At 45.0% G+C, this 18,525-nt stretch overlaps 1 protein-coding gene across 3 annotated transcripts in view; it reads left to right on the plus strand.

Annotated features, from left to right (window-relative positions):
• Positions 1–18,225, plus strand: part of LOC135822297 (pneumococcal serine-rich repeat protein-like) — a 34,692-nt gene extending 16,467 nt beyond the window's left edge. For all 3 annotated transcript variants that reach the window (XM_065335031.1, XM_065335032.1, XM_065335033.1), the window contains 13 exons: positions 1,206–1,272; positions 1,646–1,731; positions 1,916–2,002; positions 2,504–2,597; positions 3,657–3,747; positions 4,401–4,488; positions 5,726–5,780; positions 6,966–7,193; positions 9,745–9,758; positions 10,957–10,973; positions 12,356–12,403; positions 14,268–14,410; positions 14,961–18,225. In XM_065335031.1, coding sequence (XP_065191103.1) covers positions 1,206–1,272; positions 1,646–1,731; positions 1,916–2,002; positions 2,504–2,597; positions 3,657–3,747; positions 4,401–4,488; positions 5,726–5,780; positions 6,966–7,193; positions 9,745–9,758; positions 10,957–10,973; positions 12,356–12,403; positions 14,268–14,410; positions 14,961–17,579 — 3,637 coding nt within the window. In that variant the 3' untranslated portion in view covers positions 17,580–18,225. The remainder of the gene's footprint in view (positions 1–1,205; positions 1,273–1,645; positions 1,732–1,915; positions 2,003–2,503; positions 2,598–3,656; positions 3,748–4,400; positions 4,489–5,725; positions 5,781–6,965; positions 7,194–9,744; positions 9,759–10,956; positions 10,974–12,355; positions 12,404–14,267; positions 14,411–14,960) is intronic.
• Positions 18,226–18,525: the final 300 nt, after the last annotated feature.

An 18,525-nucleotide genomic window follows, 5' to 3' on the forward strand; every position in this document is an offset into this window, starting at 1 on the left:
AAAATTGCGCAAAAATTTAAACATGGCTGCTAAAGGGTACCTGTTAACCCGCCCGTTAAGACAATTGCCCGTTCTTTAGTTAAAGGTACACCCGTTTGACCCCTAGTGCGGATTATACTCCAGTGCGCGGCTTATACTCTGGAAAATGCAGTACTTCCTTAGGCATGCAAGCAAACATTTTTGCCAATCAATAGTTTTTGGGGTCGTTTTAGTTGAAAAGCCACTTGTTGTGACGCTAGAGGGGTCAGAAAGGCACCCGTGCCCGGATTAGGGGAGTTTTACTGTGCACACACAGTTGCTGAGATTAGTTGGTAAGTACCTCTTAACCCTTTCCGGGTTTATGACGAGTATACTCGTCATGCAGACCCCATCGTGTCTGGGCAATGACGAGTATCCTCGTGCTATACTTTTTGTACAGTCCACGTACCGTACGCACTGATAGATCACTGTACAAACAGCGATAACTCTGGAACGGATTATCGCATCGCGAAGATCTATAGCTCATTGGAATGGAAAGGGCTTTCCAGAGGTGTTTTCGGTGTGGCGATAGCTCAACAAATGATCGAGCGGCGATAAATTGAACGCGCGATTTCAATCTGAACATTTTTCTTACTTTCTGCCTGGCGATATTTTTGCGACTTTCAAGTCATTCAAGGGGATTTCCCAATGATGTGTGAAAGGCAGCATGACGTATGAGTACATCATTTGAATCTCACGAGTTAGATGCAGTTTGAATCGTAGTTCTACGTTGAGTATGAGCCCCAAACCGAAGGAAATAGTTGAGCGTGGTCTTGATGCCAAACTGGCGCATGGTAGGGACACTGTTGGCAAGGCTAGGGGCGTCCTTGAGGTGCTGTATGTTCTGAAAGGACGTGGAAGATGACGAGCAGGAAAGGAGCTTTCCAGTAAGCCATAAGTTGTGAAAATCCGTTGAGAAACAAAAATGTTGTGACAATTTGTTTGTTGCTATCTCCACAATTGTACTGATGCACTGACTTTCAGTGCCCAGACGTAGTAAATGCACTGTGACCCTGAAAGGGTTAAACTTCACTTCAATTTACCTTTGCATCTTCTACCTGCTTCCAGTAAAGGGAAAATCCCCCAATATTGGATAGGGGTCGGTCCTTCGATGGCCATCATGTATGTTTGTCTGTGCTTGCCTTGCTATTTTCAAGGTGTTGCCTTGTGTTTGTGGTCCCTTACAGCCGTCATCGGGTTCAGCCAAAGCTAGTCAAGTACTTGCGTCTACAGCATGAGGAACAGCGATCAAAGGTATGCTTCTGCTTTTTCCCCTGTCTTATTAATATTTCATGTACCGAATTGTGTATTGCGGTGTGCTATTCCAACTACTTCAGCATGGATCCCTATCATTGCCTTACGTAGTATGAGTATCTGTGGTCTAACCCAGTACAACCAAAATTTGCATGATGGACTACAATGTGCTTTGCTTTCTGAAGCCAACCCTCCATTGTTGGTTTGTACTCCTTATAATGATTCATGGGACAGGGATGTTTTGTGGGTATGAAAGGAGAGGTCTGCAAGTACCAGTGCATTGTGGTGCAGTGTACAGTCCAGTGTGTTGGAATTGTTTTATATGAAGCGGTATATGTGTTGGCCTATTCTGGTTCTTGCTTCTTTTCAATAGGATCTTGAACTCTGTGAACAATACCAGGCTCTGACGCAAGCATGGGGGAGGAAAATTGAGACATATGAGAACAACAGTCGGAAACGGTAAGTTTTTTTTTAGGGGGGGGGGAGTTGAGGGCTTTCGAGGTCTTTCCCGCTAGTGTGTTCTGTAATACTGCTGCTTTGCTTCCGTACCTGTATAATAACTCCACAAGACCTGCCTCCGCTGAAGTGCTCATGGGTTGCCACAAACAACGACGCGTAACATTATTGTTCTGTGTTTACCTAGGGCCAAGGATGCTAAATCACGGGAAGTATTTGAGAAGCACTTTCCAGATTTGAAGCGACAGCGTGAAAGATCACAACGCATCACACGGTTAGTTGTACTTCCTGTCCTCTTGTAAGAAGATAGATCCTTCTTAGAAGTATGTTCTATTGCAGAGCTTGCCCTGGCTTTGCACACCAACACAATCATAATCCGCCGTATGGTGGAATGTCAGAAATCCAACCACCCTCTGGACCGTCCCAAATGGTCTGATCTCTCAGGTGGTCTTATTTGTGATAATGGCCAGGGGTACAAAGTGGTGGCCGGTGGGCAAATATCAGTAGCGATGGGCTTTTGGCAGGACGTACTGTAAATTGGACTGATGCGCAGCGGGCAATTTGAATCCAAAGGATCCTTAGGGGAGTTGGCCCTTTCCAGTGCTTCAGATATGTGCAATCCTATACTGGAATGGCATCTTTTTTTAGCTGTAGAAGTTTGCTGTCTTGGCCAAGCCTACTGAGTGGATCCTAAATCTGTGTCCTGTGTTCGCACGTGTGTGTGTGTGTTTGTGGTGTGTGTGTGTGTATGTGTGTACGCCTGCATGTTGTCCAGCCTCGGTAGCCGTGGTACGTATGGCGGTGCAGCACGTAGTGAGGCAGAACTCACGGAGATTCTGGACTCTTTAGCTGAGATGGAGGAGATGGAGGTATGCAATGCACTATTACAATGTAGACATCAATTCAAATACTTTCTCTTTGCAGGAATGACTTTACTGTCATTTTAGCTTAGCAGTATTTGCTAGAGAAATACTCAATTCTGTAGCAGTCTTGGATTTTTGATTAGCACTTAGCACTTTTTCCATGTATGCGTGTCCTTATTTACAGCATCGCCTGTTGATAATGTTTCCAAAAATCCCATCAACTGTAATTCCTAGACCATGGAGGGAGGCTTTGCGCTGATTGCACATCTGGCAGAAAATTATCTTCATCGCTGTGCCGGGTGTGCCCGTATCTTTCTCATAGTGGAGCCATTTATTATTTACATCAATGTCTGGCGCCTACTCGAGTGAACTCTATCAGACTGACATTCACGGACCACAATAAACAGGCTAAAGATGAATTCAGCGGGAACAACTGGAATCGAAGAAAAACGACGTGCGCTATCCTCAACACCAGGACAAAATTCGAAAACATTATTTCAAGCAAGGGAGTTGTTACAGCACAACGCAGCCACTGCAAACACTGTGTGAAACTAGGCCTATGTGAAACACATCAGATGTACAGCGGTGGCAACTGAAATCCACCCCTACCTCAGTGCGCTCACATTGCAAAAACCTAGCACGCGCTTTTGCACTACCGAAGCAAGACTGCTAGAATCAGTGCTGCACTTGAGCACGGATATGAGGGGTCGGATTTCAGTTGCTACGGCTGTACACGGGTAAACATCAAGACTTAGACTCAGTACTTGAACCCCAGTGTGTGCAGCTCGGGACTTTTTTCTGCATGGATATCTGTCATGGAAAATGTCCTGGATTACATCTTAGTTTATGCAGGGAGTGGTGTAGTGCATACAACTGAGCTGCGGTTGCGCAGCAAGAAGTCTGCTTGGGTTGCCCTACTTATGGAGGGGAACACGAGTTACAAGAGCTCCATCAAAGAAGAAAAACCCACAGTTGATCATGGTCAGTCCATCAGTCCATGCTACTACTTTGGTATTAGTACCTGTGGCCATAAAGCAGCTCTATCTTTTTGGTTTGCTCTGATAGAATCCTGATCGTTGCCGTCAAGGTGCAGCTGTCATACCACCCATGGTTGGTCTTCAGGACAAGCACAGGATACGGTTTGTGAACCGCAACAGTGAGTTTTCAACCATTATTTCATCTCTCTCCTCTCTGCCTCTCTCTCTCTTCTTTACCTCTGCCTCTACCTCTCTACCTCTCTCTCTCTCTCTCTCTCTCTCTCTCTCTCTCTCTCTCTCTCTCTCTCTCTCTCTCTCTCTCTCTCTCTCTCTCTCTCTCTCTCTCTCTCTCTCTCTCTCTCTCTCTCTCTCTCTCTCTCTCTCTCTCTCTCTCTCTCTCTCTCTCTCTCTCTCTCTCTCTCTCTCTCTCTCTCTCTCTCTATGTCTCTCTCTCTCTCTCTATGTGTGTGTCTCTCTCTCTCTCTATGTGTCTCTCTGTCTCTCTTTGTGTGTGTCTGTCTCTCTTTGTGTGTGTCTCTCTCTCTGTGTCTCTATCTCCTGTGTGCGCGCTCTCTCTTTCTGTGTGTGTGTCTTGTTGTTTTACTCTTTCCTCCTTTTCTTCTTTTTTATGACATTGTAGAGCACAGCAGTGTGTGTTGCATGTATTTTGTAACATATTTAGTTTTGAGTTGAATCAGTTGATGGATGCCTCCAGTGCTGCGTTAGCTTTTGTATGCAATCTCAGTTTTGTGGGTGTGTGCTTGTGTGTGTGCTTGTGTGTGTGCTTGTATGTGTGTGTGTGTGTGTGTGTGAATTTGCTTTGGATCAACAGGTGTAATTCAAGATCCGATTACATTTGCCAAGGAATGGCAGCAGCGTACTGTGTGGACTGACGAAGAGAAAGAGACTTTCAGGCAAAAGTATGGGTTGTTGTTGTTGTTGTTGTTGTTGTTGTTGTTGTTGTGTATTATCCTTGCATTGCTAGTACGTAACTGTTGCTCGTGTTGCGAAATTTCCAACCAAAATTATTTCTACGCCTAGCATACGGTTCACGAACTTGTGAACTGTAACATTTTGACGCATTGAACTCACTGCACTGTGATACAGTCAAACCTCGTTAGGACAAACACTGATAAGGCGAACTTTCCATTAGTACGAACTAAGGCCAATCCTATGGTTGGCCAGGCATCAATTCAAGTCAAAATTATTCGTTTACGACGAACTTCTGTACAGCGAACTTTCACGAAGACGAACTATTTTCAAATGTGATTTGAACAAAGTCAGTGTGGTCATGTACACGTAGTACGAACTTTCGGTCCACGAGCGTGCGCGTGCGCTGGCTGCCTTTTTTCTTCTTTTTTTCAATAGTCGAGGTCATATTGTACGTACAGTGCAAATTGTTTTCAAGCGTGTTTTGAACAAAATAATCAGTGCGTTGTACGAACTTCGACACAATCGTGATTCATTGCGCTTTGTCATTGTACTTACCTGTTTCTGGCTTATGCTAAGAATAAAATGCTTCTCATGTACCACAGCATGCACCTTCACGTAAATACAATCCATCTGATATGCGTATCGATTTTTTGTCAGATCTGGATAAGAAGAACTCCCGATAAGACAAACAAATGTGTTCAGTCCCTTGAAGTTCGTCCTAACGAGGTTTGACTGTAATGGCATTGAACTCGCTGCACTGCAATAATTACTTTTTCTGTACTCAGCCTGTAATGTTTACTGTCTGCTGTGTATATAAGCTAGTGCTGTATCATTTTCCTTTCATCCTCGGATGAAGCATTCTAACTGCAGAAACCGGTGGAATTGGAAAGTAAAGAATAACTTCAGGCAGTTTGAGCCGAAGAACGCATTTGTCAGTCTTTTTGTGTGTGCCTCCCTATGGACCACTCGGTGACCTAGTACTGTTGTTGTTGTTGTTGTTGTTGTTGTTGTTGTTGTTGTTGTTGTTGTTGTTGTTGTTGTTGTTGTTGTTGTTGTTGTTGTTGTTTCAAATCTTTATTCTCACGATAGCCAGTGGCCAATAAGAGTGGCGAAGTTGACGGAGTGGAGTTCTGGAATATAAAAAAAAATGGCTTGTGTGCAACACGCACCTACCAGATCAGATTTTGTAGAGTTTCTGTATGTGTCTGTGTGTGCAAATTTCAGGTATGTCATGTTTCCGAAAGTCTTCGACAAAATTGCAAGCTTCCTCCCGGAGAAGGTAATTAGCCGGTACTTGTGAATCTGTGTTTTGCATAATGCACAGTAAGCTTGTGATGAGTGGCGTGCCAAGCAGTATGTTGTAGTAAGCTTGTGATGAGTGGCGTGCCAAGCAGTATGTTGTAGTAAGCTTGTGATGAGTGGCGTGCCAAGCAGTATGTTGTAGTAAGCTTGTGATGAGTGGCGTGCCAAGAGCAGTATGTTGCCTGTATAAGTATACAGAGGACAATATGGCCAATCACTCCTTGTTGCTGCTTTCTCCTCTTTTCTTTTTTCGTTATTTTTTTGTGTTGCTCTAAGCAACTGCCTAGTCCATGCTTCAATATTACGGTTCAATCAGCCACACGGGGAGCACGCTCATGTTCAGCTGGACATTTATATTATCGGACCATTTTTTTCCATACGGATGCCGTACTTTTTCATTAGAGCAGGCCCACTACCGGTATCCACTTGGGATTTGATTGGGAGGAGGCATGTTAACACTGATGGTTCTTCGCCCTGTACTAAGCCACACAGTGTTAAATCTGGCGCCTGTAACTCCAGTCGAGCTCTTTATAAGAGATGAAGATGTAAAGAATTGTATGTCAGTGTGGCTCCAGTTGAATCACAGCATCAAACGCTATCGAAATCTGGTAAACGTTTTCAAGTGCAGCCTCTGCTTTGATTTGTTGAGAAGTCCCTAAAAGATCTCTGTGCCGTTTGTTGCTAGGTTGATTTGAAAATGTGCGCAATGAATGATTGAATGATATCAGAGATGTGGATCAACGTGTCCGGTCACAGCAGACCATTTCCTGCAGTGCCAAGGCATTGTATCAGATCAATGCTGATTTCTTACCATTCTCCCTGCCACTACTTAGTTAATGAATCTTGCCTGGGTGCTTTGGTGGAAATGGCTGCTGTGTGTGTGTGTAAAAAAGTGAAAAAAATGAAAAATAGGGATTCACTGGCCAGAAAAAGTCACTTCAATCAGCTGTTTGGTGGTTACCAGGCTAAAATTAGTGGCGGTCAATTCATCAGCCTTGCAAGTGTTAAATGGTGTAATCCCAGCACACGTTGCTATGTCTAACATAGCTGTTCACTATCATCGCTTCCGCGATGGGCATGTGTGTGTGTGTGGCCGTGCGCATGCGTGTGTGTCTGTGTCTGTGTGCATGCTTCTATGTAATTGTATGTATGTATTATGTAGAGTGTCAAGGAATGTGTGCTCTACTACTATCGAAGTAAGAAATCTGAGAAGTACAAGCGCCTTGCACGCAAGTACTCCAAGCGTTTTCGCCAGCAGCAGCGTTTGCAGTCCCATCAGCAAGAGCAAGAGAAGCAATTGCAGTTGCTTGAGAAACAACGACAACAGCAGAATGAAGAAAGGCAACGTCAGCAGGAGGCCAACACCAACGGCAATGGTTCTGCTCCCTCGGTATGTTCCCCGGAGTAGTGGTACAGTATTGTTCTGAGTCATATGACTACTCTCAAACTGTCTCAGTCAATCCAGTCTTAGAGACACAAGTTGATAAGTCTGCTCTTCTCATCTGTTGCAGTATGACAAGCAGCTGAGTTGTGTTTACCTATGCTCAGTTTCAGTCTCGACTCCAGACAGCAGACTAGCCGGTGTGCATGCTTTGGGTTCTCTTATTTCATGATACATCCTGTGGAATACACCAATTCAATTGCTTGCTCCATGTGCAACTTACTTTGTTCAACGGTCAAAATCTGCCTTGGCCTCTGCTGTTCATTGTCCGGTTTCCAGTTGAGGTAAACAGTTTTAGCTCGGCGACATTACAGTATTTCTGAATGCCAGGGAACGTGAAGGGGAGCTGCCTTCTCACAGGATTTAGTTTTTTGAAAATGGTAGTGGTCTGCACCTTGGTCGAGCAGCTGCATTGTTTGTACAGTGAAACCTGTCTTAGCCAATCGCTCAAGGCATTCCGATAGTATGCTGTGCACTCACTAACCCTGTCCAGGCTGTGAGAGGGTTTGATAGGAAATAACACCCTTCTGTCCTGCTTGTAGTGGTCCTTGGCGACAAATGGTCATTCACCTTACCAGATTACTGCCCTTGACAACTTTTTACTCTAAACAAATGTCTTGCTTGATGGCAAGGATACTTGAAGTGGGTGCAGCTGTGTTGTGTTCTGATTTGTAATTGTACACTGGTGTATCATTTAGGGCTCAAACGGTTAGTCCAATTAACCGGTTGCAGACCGGTTACGAAGAATTAACGGTTAACCGATAAAGATAACAGTTACTTTCAGTCAATTTTTCTAGTATCAGGTCGTTGCAAAGTATGCTCTTTCGCAGGCTGTCGCACGCGTAGGCTGTCAACTCAGTCATATCTGGTCTCTTGGTGTGAGAGTGTGTATGAATGAGCATGCAAGAGAATGTACATGTGTGCGTTGTACTGAATAGGGTACATTTTTTTGAATGAGCATAGTCAAATATACGGTTAAAAAAGAGTCCGCAGGATTGCCGTGGCTTATAGGTTATAACCGTTAAACCGACCGTTAGCTTAGCAGTTAACCGTTAGGGGTAAAACCGTGACCGTTTGAGCCCTAGTATCATTGCTGCTAAGTTGTTATTGTACTTGTATGCATGTGCAGTGGCATATGAGTTCATGAGGAAAAAAGTCGGTACTGTTTCGTGGTGGTGTGTGTGTGTGTGTGCGTGTGTGCATGTGTGTGTGTGTGCGTGCATGCGTGTGTGTGTGTGTGTGTGTGTGTGTGTGTGTGTGTGTGTGTGTGTGTGTGTGTGTGTGTGTGTGTGTGTGTGTAATCCCAGCACTAGTTGCTATGTCTAACATAGCTGTTCGCTATCATTGCTTCTGCGATGGGCAGGTCTGAGGTGTATGTGTGTTATGTTTCTGGTGCGAACTCCATGTCTGCGATGATATTGGCATTTGTTATTGTTGTTGATGGTGTTGTTTATGGTGTTGTTTATGGTGTTGTTGATGGTGTTGTTGATGGTGTTGTTGATGGTGTTGTTGATGCTGTTGTTGATGGTGTTGTTGATGGTGTTGTTGATGGTGTTGTTGATGCTGTTGTTTATGCTGTTGTCACACTGTGGTGACTGTGAAATACAAGTGTCCTATGCTTGCAAATACAAGTGTCCTATGCTTGCAAGTACAAGTGGTGGCTGCACTGTACTATGCGTAGTGAATGTGCTGCATGTGTTGCATATGCTGTATGTGATACTTGCCTACACTAGTAGGTAGAATGTTGTACAGTTTCTAAGGACATCGAAATATGACTAGACTGCTACTGTGCAACTACACTTGCTTGTTCAGTCCTGCATTGCCTTTAATCCATGTGTGCACTCAAATCAGTAGAAATTGTCAGTACACTTTGTTTAGGGTTGCTTGTAGTTGAGCAGTACACTTTGTTTAGAGCTAGCTGAGTGGCAGCTGCATGTTATGAGCTCGTGGAGGCGATAAGGAACATGTAGGTATGTGTGCTTGAGAGTGGGTGGATGGATGTATATGCATTTTTGCAGTCTTTCTCAACCATGCTCCTATTGCAAGCTGGGTATGTGTGTGTGTTTATTTGCAGTGTAGGAAGACTAATGTGTTGCGTGCCTACATCGCTCCATAGCTTGTAGTGTGATGGGCATGTGTGTATGCCCGTGTATGTGTGTGTCTGTGTATGTGTGTGTGCGTGTGTATCTGTGTATATGTGTATATGCATGTGAAGAGCTGAGATGCATAACCCGCTAAGTGCCAAATTTGAGAAAATCAGATCTAGGGTGTACAAGCAGGCAAATGTCAAATTCTCGTGTCAATTTTCTCATTACCTGCGATGAAAACTGTGACCTGTTATTTATGGTACTCTGTATGTGTATATGCGTGTGTACATGTGTGTGTGTGTCTGTGTGTGTACATGTGTGTGTGTGTCTGTGTGTACGTGCGCACGTACGTGTGCACACCCGGACATGCATGTGTGCATGATTCTGTCTGGTTGTGCCATTCCCATGTGCAGGCTACCGCTTCAAGGTAAGCTTTATTTATTTCAATGTGATCTTGATGCCGATCTGCATAACCCCTCATTAAGATGTTAGAAATCCTTGCAAGTATCCCTTGCCCGTTCTAGGGATTGAGAAACATGCCTGGCGAAATGGTGGTGAATATACTAGGGCTGAAACGATCGTGGATTTTCACCTATCGATTACTCTTGAGCTTAACGATCGATTTATCGATTATAATCGTTAGCAGAGAGTGTCAGAATTTTGTGCAAACATTGCTCTGTTTCCGAAATCTAAGCCATCATAATACCACAAATTTGCATTAGTGACAGGGTAGCTCAGAAACATGGTAGTTATAAAGTCAATTTAACCTCAGAATCTGCACCATGCCCCTGGCAACTGCATACTCACAGTGGAAACTGACTCAAACTTCACAAACACGAGGGTTTTCAGTACTTTTTGGACTCAAAATCCCTAACAAGTAATCTCTAACGTAACGATTACTTGATTGATAAGGAATTATCGATCGATTACCGAGTAATTGGTATAATCGTTTCAGCCCTAGAATATACGCATGTCCACGCAGCACTCTCTACGCTGCAAAGCTCTGGCAACGATCGTATTTACCGCCATTTTGCCAGTTGTGTTACCGCCATTTCTCTACTGTATACGATGCTGCATTGGAGTTTTCACATAAATCTTTCACAAATTGCCCTAATGTATTAGGACAATACCGGTATGCGCTATATGCACCTCAAGACTTCCAGTACTTTGTGTGTGAGTGTGTGGGTATTGCCGTTCTGAATCAGTTGTACAGTATTATAACATTCTTGTTTGTTGTCTCAGTCTAGGACATGCTTACCCTGTTTGTTTTTGGGTGTGTACATGTATTGCCATCCTGTATAATACAGTGCATTAAAATTTCAGCCCCAAGAGCTAGAACACATTTCGCGAGCATTAAAATTTCAGCCTGTACTGCTGCTGTCTGTATCCACTGTCATACTGAACCTTGCAAAGCAAAGCTTCAACCGCAGCAAATTTTAGGCCGAAAGCAGCCAAAAATAATATGCGCCAAATATTTGTTGACTTGCAGTAGGAGAATATGTGTGAAGACTGAAAGAAACCTGTCCTTGTACTTTTCCTGTGTGCTTGTTTTTGCCACTGGTGTTGTTGGCGTCACCATCACCACCGTCATCGTCTTTGTCATCTTCACTGTCGCTGCTGCTTAGCACTGCCAGCTCTGTTGGTGAGCTTTCTGTCTGTGTACTATGCAGCACTATGTAGCACTATGTAACACTATGCAACGCTGTGCAACACCATACTGCACACTGCAGCCCTGTGAACACCACTGTGAAACACCACTGTGAAACACCATTGTGAAACACCACTGTGAAACACCACTGTGAAACACCACTGTGAAACACCACTGTGAAACACCACTGTGAAACACCACTGTGAAACACCACTGTGAAACACCACTGTGAAACACCACTGTGAAACACCACTGTGAAACACCACTGTGAAACACCACTGTGAACACCACTGTGAACACCACTGTGAAACACCACTGTGAAACACCACTGTGAAACACCACTGTGAAACACCACTGTGAAACACCACTGTGAACACCACTGTGAACACCACTGTGAAACACCACTGTGAAACACCACTGTGAAACACCACTGTGAAACACCACTGTGAAACACCACTGTGAAACACCACTGTGAACACCACTGTGAACACCACTGTGAAACACCACTGTGAAACACCACTGTGAAACACCACTGTGAAACACCACTGTGAAACACCACTGTGAACACCACTGTGAACACCACTGTGAAACACCACTGTGAAACACCACTGTGAAACACCACTGTGCTACACCACTGTGAAACACCACTGTGAAACACCACTGTGAAACACCACTGTGAAACACCACTGTGAAACACCACTGTGAAACACCACTGTGAAACACCACTGTGAACACCACTGTGCTACACATCTCGTGGGCATAACTGCTCTAAGTAGAGTCACTGGCATGTACCACTGGGTTAGAATGCTCTCAAGGAGTAGCTGCAAGACTCTGGTGAAGCCAGCTAGAAATCAACTGCATGTTTATGTATCTGTTCAGCGTACATTGTACCATGAAAGTCCGATAAATAAGCATGTTGCAGTTGAGTTTAGCAAAACATACTGTACCGTCCGACGCATTAATTTGGATGCACAGCATGTATGCGTGTACAATTGTGCTGCGTGAAATCCGATCCAAAGTGCATACTTGGCGCCCTCAGCTTCCACAGCCCTTGGCGCATGGAAGTGGTATGAATGTCACTGGACGTGGACATATACAAATACTGTGATAAAATAGGAACTGGTCCACTACGCCCGGTTTGCGCTTTGAGTGTGATTTCACCTAGCACTCTACACGTACGATGGTACAGCGTGCATGCATGCATGCATGCACGCACTGGATAAAACACAAGTTGCATCCGGAATACCTGTCAGGCAGCACTGCAATATTATTGTTATTATTGCTGAGTGTTGTTGAACGCGAGACTATGATATCATGTGATTACCCTTCTCACCGTATGTAGTTATAATGATGTGTGTTCTTCTATGTGAACACAGCTATAACCAACAAATGGTCTGATAATGAAGTTCGCCTGCTAAAGGATGGTAAGTTGAACCCTTTGGCACCTGCCGAAAAATGTATGCAACTGCAATTGCGATATTTTTCCTTACTCTCGGCATAATGTTATCACCCTCATCTCTGGGGTTGCTCCCCACATTAGCAATGCGTGCACATGCTACGAGATTGAGTTTAATAATAATAATAATAATAATAATAATAATAATGTTGGCTCTGGTTGTCGGATTTCCATTATCTTGGGCTTTCTGAAAAGCTCTCCGTGAGCAGAGTACTTTGAACCCGAATTCAACATCATAGTGGTCACATATCCAACGCCACCGCTTCAAATAGTTCACAGAGCTGGATGTACAAGCAAATTCCCTCGATGCCAGCCATTTCACTCCCGTTCATCGCAAAACGCTCACTTTTTTGCGCTAAGTATAGTTTTATGCTGGCCACGTGCAGGAAGTGTGCCTGGATGAATCAGCATATCATTTGAGGGGAAATTTCTCATTCAAAGCCAGTCATCAAGAAAAATGTTCGACTTTTTCCCATGACTAAACTGTCGAGCGTGGTATATCTGCTACGCTGCTTTGTAGCTCTTTGGCCATTGTTGGATTAGAAAGCTGAGTTCTTTGGCTTCTTCCTAGATATTTCGATCGTGGAATTCCATCAAAATTTGGCTGAGTTACGACCGTTTTTTGCATTTTTGCTTTCGAACTGTGCAATCCGCTCAACAGGTTCAGTGATTCATTGACAAGGTCAACAACAAGTGCATAGTTATTGTGACGGGAACGTGTGTGTCCACATGTGCCGTGCATTGTAGGGGGTGCTTTGAACTGTATCGTACTTCTTTTCTTTTGGTGGGCTGATTCTGAAATTGGGGCAGTGTCATCTTGGGGCTTCTCACAAATTAATACTTTTCTGACTTGCTGACTTGAGTAGAATATTAGTTTGAGGACTCTCTCTAGTCTTTAAGCTGGCAGTCAACACATGGCGAACATCAAGCGCTCTCTATCGCTGCAAGTAGTTCTGTCACATCTAGCAAATCCATACTATCCCCTCTCACCATCACCATCACCATCTCCATCAGTTCCGACGCCCTTGACCTAGTCGATGGTTGGTAATATCTACCTTGGCAGTCTGGCGCATAGACTATGACACACAGCAATGGTTTCCTGGATTGCGATTCGAGTTTTGTCCCTCCTTGGCTCGTCAGGCAATCTAGGGCAGACATCTTCGGGCTGAGCGACTGGAATAGAATAATGGTTTGAAGACTCCATATGCAGCTCTCTGTAGTCTGTAGACTAGTGGTCAGCGCATGTGACTTGTGTAAGATCAAATCTGCGATATCTCAACGAGACTCTAACCCACATCCAACCCGAAGACTTGTTTGGTGTGTCGTGCTGTATTTCGGGTTAGGGACAGTTCTGATATACAGGCAACATTCGTTCGCAAGTCACCCTGATATGAGAGGTTCTACCGTATTTCCCCAATTATAGGTCGCACTCGATTCTACGTCACACCCCCATTTCCAGGTCTATGCCATTATCGTTTTGATATATTCACTTCAGTAGTAAGTCGTGCTCGATTATAAGTCGCACCCCCTTTGTTGGCCCTGAAGTTAAGTGTAAAAAGGTGCGACTTATATTCGGGGAAATACGGTAATGTTCATGTACACAATTGCCCCTTAAATAGGCTCTTGTGGATTTGCGGATGTGGAAACATAGGTCTTGACCTACCCTTTTAATAGTACGTGAAACTATGAATTTATATGAATTTATACTCCGTATCCTGTGTGCATGTATGCGCATGTTTGTGCATGTGTGTGTGTGTGTGTGTGTGTGTGTGTGTGTGTGTGTGTGTGTGTGTGTGTGCGTGCGTGCGTGTGTGTGGTGTTTTGATTCATAGGAATCGTTGCCCATGGCCATGAATGGGAGTTGGTTGCTAAAGTAGTGCAATCGAGGGGTGCTGAAGACTGTAAGATGTTTTACCACCGACATGGTCGACATTGTCATCTACAGTATGCATTGCGTACACACCGTAACCGCCAGGTAAGGATGTGTTCTTACTGTACTCGAAATACTTTTGAGTTAATGCTACTCGACGGCCTTTGTTCTCCTGCTGTGTAGACTGTAATCTCTTGGAACTAGTTCCGCTCTTTTTCTGTGATGGGGATGTGCATTCTGTTTGATGGTGCCATCCCACTGCTCTTTCCACCCTAATAACACTAGCACACATTTGGTTATGCACTCTTGTTCCACTTGACAGCTGATGAGCACATCATGCGTTTATGTACACCATATCTTAGTGGTAGAGCATCGCTGGCCATAAGCAAGGGTCCCTGGTTTGAGTCCTGGTGGTGACAGTCAATTTTTTTCTTCGGGGCTTGATTTTGCAAATGACCTTTGCTTCTCGCCAACCTTTCTGACCATTCATCAGAAAGCATATCATCTGTATTGTGGTGTGTGGCATATGTTTTGTTATGGTGTGTGGTGTTGTCTGTGTGTGAATCTGTGCACGCATCTGTGTGTGTGTGTGTACGCGCGCACGCGTTCATGCGTGGGTGCGTTGGTGTGTGTATTGCTATGTTGCTTCTTGTAGAAGCGTCAGGCAGCAGCAGCGCTATTGGAAGCTGCAGCAGCAGCGGAGCAAACAGAAGGAGTGAGAGAAGAGACTGATACCGGTGTTGTGGCTGGTGCTGGTATTGGTGAGGACGAAACAGAGAATGAAGAGAGCACAGAGGCAGAGATGGAGAATGATGATGATGTTCTGCAACAAGGAGTGGTGTCAGCTGCTATGCCTGCTCCATATGTTCATAATGGTCCTGAGCGTGTTGACGTACATGCCGTTGATTTGGTCCTTGCCGTTACTTCAGAAGTCGCAAACACCTGCAATACGGAACTGCCAAGTTCTGATCACGACTTCTCTATGTATGCTGTCTCGGTTGCCAGTACTACTACTGCTGCGTCTGCTACTGCTACTATTGCTACTTCTGCTACTACCACTCCTGTCACTGCTACTTCCTCTGCTACTGCCTCGGCTGCTGTCTCTGTTGCTGTCACGGCTACTACAACTGCTGGCAGTGGCGGTGATGAACTCATGCAGACAGACGATAGGGTTGCAGCGATCGATAGCACGGCGATCTTAGCTGTTCCTACTGAGGTTGGTGGTAGTTCTGTGCGTCCACCTGCTGCTGATGTGACACATTTTGGTTCTGCTGAGAGCACTGAGCCAAGTGCTATCAATGGGAGTGAGCATACAGCTGCAGCCTCCACTGCTGCCACTTGTGACAATGCCATACCAGTCGTTGTTGCCACTTTGGCCACTAATCGTAATGGTGGGAAGAGCGTGGATGAAGAGCATGTCTCTGCTGAGAATATCCTTGCAACTGCTCAAATCCCACTAATGATTTCTCCCCTCAGTCCAGTACCATCGCCTGTCACTGAAGCAAGAGCAGCACTTGGCACAACTCAACCTACCACTTCTAAAATACAACATCCTACACCTTACCCATCAGAAATGTTGGTCGATTCACATGCTACTGACTCCCAAGAGCCTATGGATACCAGCCCAGTACAGCAGAGATGTGAGCTTTCTGAGAGCTGCTCTCCCTCTACGCTTTCTCTTGAACCATCAAAACTAACGGGTGATATGTCAGGGTACGAGACGCCCGCCCCCAGCCAAGAGTCATTGCACAGCCTGGATCTGGTCGAGTCTGATAGTAGAGATATTCATACAAGCAGCTCAGTTCCCAACAGTCCAAGATGCAAGCAAGTAGCTGATTCATACGTGCCAGTACCTGCTCAAGAAATTGGAAATGAAAATGTTAGGCAGATGGCAGATGAAAACGAAGAATCATCTGCTATACATACCACCAATCTCTACAGTCCTGTTTCCAGTCTTACAATGGATGAGGATGATGCAGCATTTGAATTTATATCAGATGAAAATGATGGTGATGAGGCAGTGAGGAGCAGCAGTAGCAGCAGCAGCATAGATCAGCCAAGGCCGTCATCGTGTTCTTTCGAAACAAAAGGGCAGTTGGTGGAAGATAACAGCAGTTCAGCAATATGCAGTACCTCAAATACCCGATGCTATGCTGATGCCGTGTCTCCTATTTCGTCAAGTGATACCCGTAGTGATGATATGGCTGATGATGCTGATACCCTGCCAGCTACTACTCATACCGCAGAGCAACACGGCTACTGTACCACTCCAAGCCCTACTACACATGTGACCAGTGAGAAGACACCACTGAAATCACCCAGTCTTGTATCAGTGGCACAGCTGACGTCTTCCAACTCCCAGTTACCACCTGTTGTTGGCTTTGGTCGATTTTCACCAGTCTCACCCGTATCGCCTGTATTGTCTCTAGTCAGTGACGATGGGTGTGCATCAGGAGAGACTGCACTGGAGCAAGTTGCTGCTGCCTCCATGCTTGATAGGCCAGTGTCTGTGTCCGGACAGCCTTGTGCTTCCCCTCCTACCATCAGCACAACTCCGCATGACAGCAGCATTGGCAAAGCTAACTCACCTGAAGCTGATGTTAGTTTAACGGCTGCGAATAACAGTGATGGCAATCATGGTGATGATCCTCTGCTGCTGACTGCAAGCCCACTAAATGGTAGTCACTCCAGTACTAGTATAATGGAAATTGTAAGTGACTATGCGCCTGCGTCTTCACCCACTGCCGATGCGAGTGACACTGATAGTGCTGATTCCATGGCAAGAACAGCGGATACTGCTGCTGCTGCTGCTGATGATGATGATGAGCAAGAAGATGTGTACATACATGTAACATCACCCAATGGCAGCAACACTGCACTGACATTGGTCAAGCAATCACAGCCTGAAGCCGTTGTGGGTAATGTTTTACCAGGCCGCCGTTCAAGTACTTTGTCAGTAGAGTCAGACGTACGGTCAGGCAGTACTGACGTTTCCAACATTTGCCATGGTATCACCCCTACCGTCCAGCAGAAGCACTTGCAGCTCCAGATCTCGCCAGTATCATGTGATGAAGCTGATAACGGGTTTGATGAAGCAACTGAGCTATGTAGCAAGCACTGTACGGATGTAGTTCCCCTTGAAACAACACACTCTGACCATGCCAGTGTTGAGCGGAAAAGTTCACTTGCTTCTCTATCACCGTGTGATTCAAGCGATGGAATGCTTATTGAACTGCATGATCCCACATCACCATCTGAACTGGACTTATCCTGACTGCTGGACACTGGGAAACTGTATGAACAATTTTCCTTTTTTTATCCTGGGCAGAGTTTCCATGAAATACCTTCTTCTTCTATATTATTTTATAATTTTCTTTCTTGAGAGCTTGCTTATAAGCCTGGTGATTGTTCAGAGCCATGGGGATGGATGATGCAGAAGGTGCTGCTGTGTATTAGTATGCAACTTTCTCTTGTACTAAGTTAGTTACAGGCTATGAGACTGCAGCATGGTGTGCGCTGTACCAGCCAATAGTACATCATGATAATCGAATAGTACACATGAATACCGTTGACTACTTTTGTATCCATTTGCTTGTTACGGTTTAGTTACGTCGTAGACCCCTGCCCCAATGCTCTTGTTGCATCTTGTGCAAGCTGGTTTTGCATATTCCTTTCCCTTTAGCCCTACTTGCGCTGTACCAGCCAATAGTACATCATGATAATCGAATAGTACACATGAATACCGTTGACTACTATTGTATCCATTTGCTTGTTACGGTTTAGTTACGTTGTAGACCTCTGCCCCAATGCTCTTGTTGCATGTTGTGCAAGCTGGTTTTGCATATTCCTTTCCCTTTAGCCCTACTTGCTGATAGGCTGTATCTCCTCCTGAGATAGATACCCAGGGTCTAGCCTATGGAGCTTCCCAATGCATGCACACAATACGGTGTGTGTGTGTGTGTGTGTGTGTGTGTGTGTGTGTGTGTGTGTGTGTGTGTGTGTGTGTGTGTGCGTGCGTGTGTGTGTGGGGTGGTGATGTTCACCATGGTTCACTGCTTGTACAGTCATGATGTAGCCCTAGTAGGAGAGGACCAGGCTGAATAGTGGCGGTCATAGTGGCGGTCAATTCTTCAGCCTTGCAAGCTGTTGAATGGTGCAATCCCAGCACAAGTTGCTATGGCTTCTGCTGTAGCATCGCTATCATGGCCTCCGGCGATGGG

Source organism: Sycon ciliatum, chromosome 8, assembly GCF_964019385.1.
Source record: "Sycon ciliatum chromosome 8, ocSycCili1.1, whole genome shotgun sequence".
NCBI classification, from domain to species: domain Eukaryota; kingdom Metazoa; phylum Porifera; class Calcarea; order Leucosolenida; family Sycettidae; genus Sycon; species Sycon ciliatum.